General features: G+C 41.0%; 1 protein-coding gene across 1 annotated transcript; it reads left to right on the forward strand.

Moving 5' to 3' along the window:
- Nucleotides 1-295: 295 nt before the first annotated feature.
- LOC103801336 (neuropeptide Y receptor type 6-like) lies at nucleotides 296-1,417 on the forward strand. Its single transcript, XM_009073745.1, has one exon. The coding sequence runs from the start codon at nucleotides 296-298 to the stop codon at nucleotides 1,415-1,417; it is 1,122 nt and encodes a 373-aa protein (XP_009071993.1).
- Nucleotides 1,418-1,995: the final 578 nt, after the last annotated feature.

Here is a 1,995-nt window from a genome sequence, read left to right on the forward strand (position 1 = left end):
AGTTTAATCAGAGCTGCTGTCACTGCTATTTCTTGTACCTCACAGTTGCAGGTCTGTAGCACTGTCAGGGCAAAACCACAGAAAGGTGGCAACAACCTCCATCCACAGAGATACATAAACCCACTAATAACCACTTGCTTTTCCATACTGCAGTTCATCAGATTAGATTTGCTCAAAGCTCTAAGGATGCCAACTACAATGATAGACCCATAGTACTCACTGCTTTGGAAAGCTCCATACAAAGTATACTCCAAATAACACAAGGTTTTGTCCTTAGGTTGGAAGATGCTTCACAATGGATAAAGCCATTCAGCATCCCAGTGAGATCCTGTCTAATCAAACTCTCTCTAACATTAGCTATTCCCAGTTTTTGAACTTTGATACATGCCAACTTTCCTTCCTTGCAGAATTCTTGCTTATTACAGCTTACACCTTAGTTACACTAGTGGGGCTTTTTGGCAATCTTTCCTTGATTATTATAATAAAGAGACAGAAAGAAACTCAAAATGTTACCAACATTTTGATTGCCAACCTCTCTTTATCAGATGTCTTGATCTGTATCATGTGTATTCCTGTCACAGTTGCATATACCTTAATGGACCACTGGATCTTTGGGGAAGCAATGTGTAAAATAGGTTCTTTCATACAAAGTTTATCTGTCTCAGTCTCCATTTTCTCCCTTGTACTCATTGCTGTTGAGAGATATCAGTTAATTGTGAACCCTCGTGGCTGGAAGCCTAATATTTCACATGCTTACTGGGGAATTCTTTGCATCTGGGGACTTTCCCTTGTAATATCCATTCCTTTTTTAATGTATCACAAAATAACTGACGAACCCTTCAAACATCTGTCTTTCCATAGTGATTTCTACAAGAACAAGGTTGCTTGCATTGAAGCATGGCCATCTCTTACAGAGAGACTGATTTTCACCACTAGCCTGTTGGTTTTCCAGTACTGCTTCCCACTGGGCTTTATTTTTATCTGCTATCTCAGGATATTTGTATGTCTTCGAAGGAGACGTGGTAAACTAGACAGGATGAGGGAGAATGAGAACAGGCTGAGTGAAAACAAAAGGATTAACATGATGTTGGTATCCATTGTTGTGACTTTTGCTGCTTGCTGGTTGCCTCTCAATATATTCAATGTTGTGTTTGACTGGAACTATGAGGCACTAATGAGCTGTAATCATAACCTGGCATTTACAATATGCCACCTCATGGCCATGATCTCCACCTGTATCAACCCCATCTTTTATGGATTTCTGAACAGGAACTTTCAGAAGGATTTGGTAGTCCTAGCTCACCACTGCAGATGTTCAGCACCACAAGAGGAATATGAAAACATTGCCCTTTCAAACCTGCAAACTGATGCATCTAAGGGATCTCTGAAACTAAACAATCCACCTGTGGATATATAAACCAATCCAACAGCAGTTTCCAAAATTCTGAATTTGCTGCAGACAGCCTCCTTCTGTGGGTCTTGGCCATGTTACCACCAAGTTTAGGGGAAGTCTTTGCCATTTAGTTCTGCAAAACCAGGATTACGCTCCCATGGGCACACTCTTACCAGGTACTTTATGATAGTATTAATGATAATTAATAAACCACTTCCAAGAGTCCTAAAGATCAATAACAAGGAATTATGAACAGTATTAACAGCTTAGTTTTTTAAACCACAGTTCCCAAGGGAATGGCATATTAGCTTAGCTCCAGTAAAACTGTTGCCATTTCAGCCACTGGTGGGGATGTTCTTGCTAAGCACTTGGCTCTCCCCATGTAAACCCTGAACACTGTGGTGTTCCTAACTTCAGCAGCTTTTCACACTGTTCTCTGGCCTTTTTGTTTTCCTACCCTACACTGATCCCATCCCTGGTTAATCTGCAATTTACAGGCAGTTCACAGAGTAAGGAAGGTCCTTGAAGTTATCCTAATCTTCCACCATCTTCCGTCCAGCCCCAGCATGCAGTCTGCTTTGGTTTAAAACCAGTTCAGCCCA

This window comes from Acanthisitta chloris, unplaced genomic scaffold (genome assembly GCF_000695815.1).
Source record: "Acanthisitta chloris isolate BGI_N310 unplaced genomic scaffold, ASM69581v1 scaffold44254, whole genome shotgun sequence".
In the NCBI taxonomy this organism is placed as follows: domain Eukaryota; kingdom Metazoa; phylum Chordata; class Aves; order Passeriformes; family Acanthisittidae; genus Acanthisitta; species Acanthisitta chloris.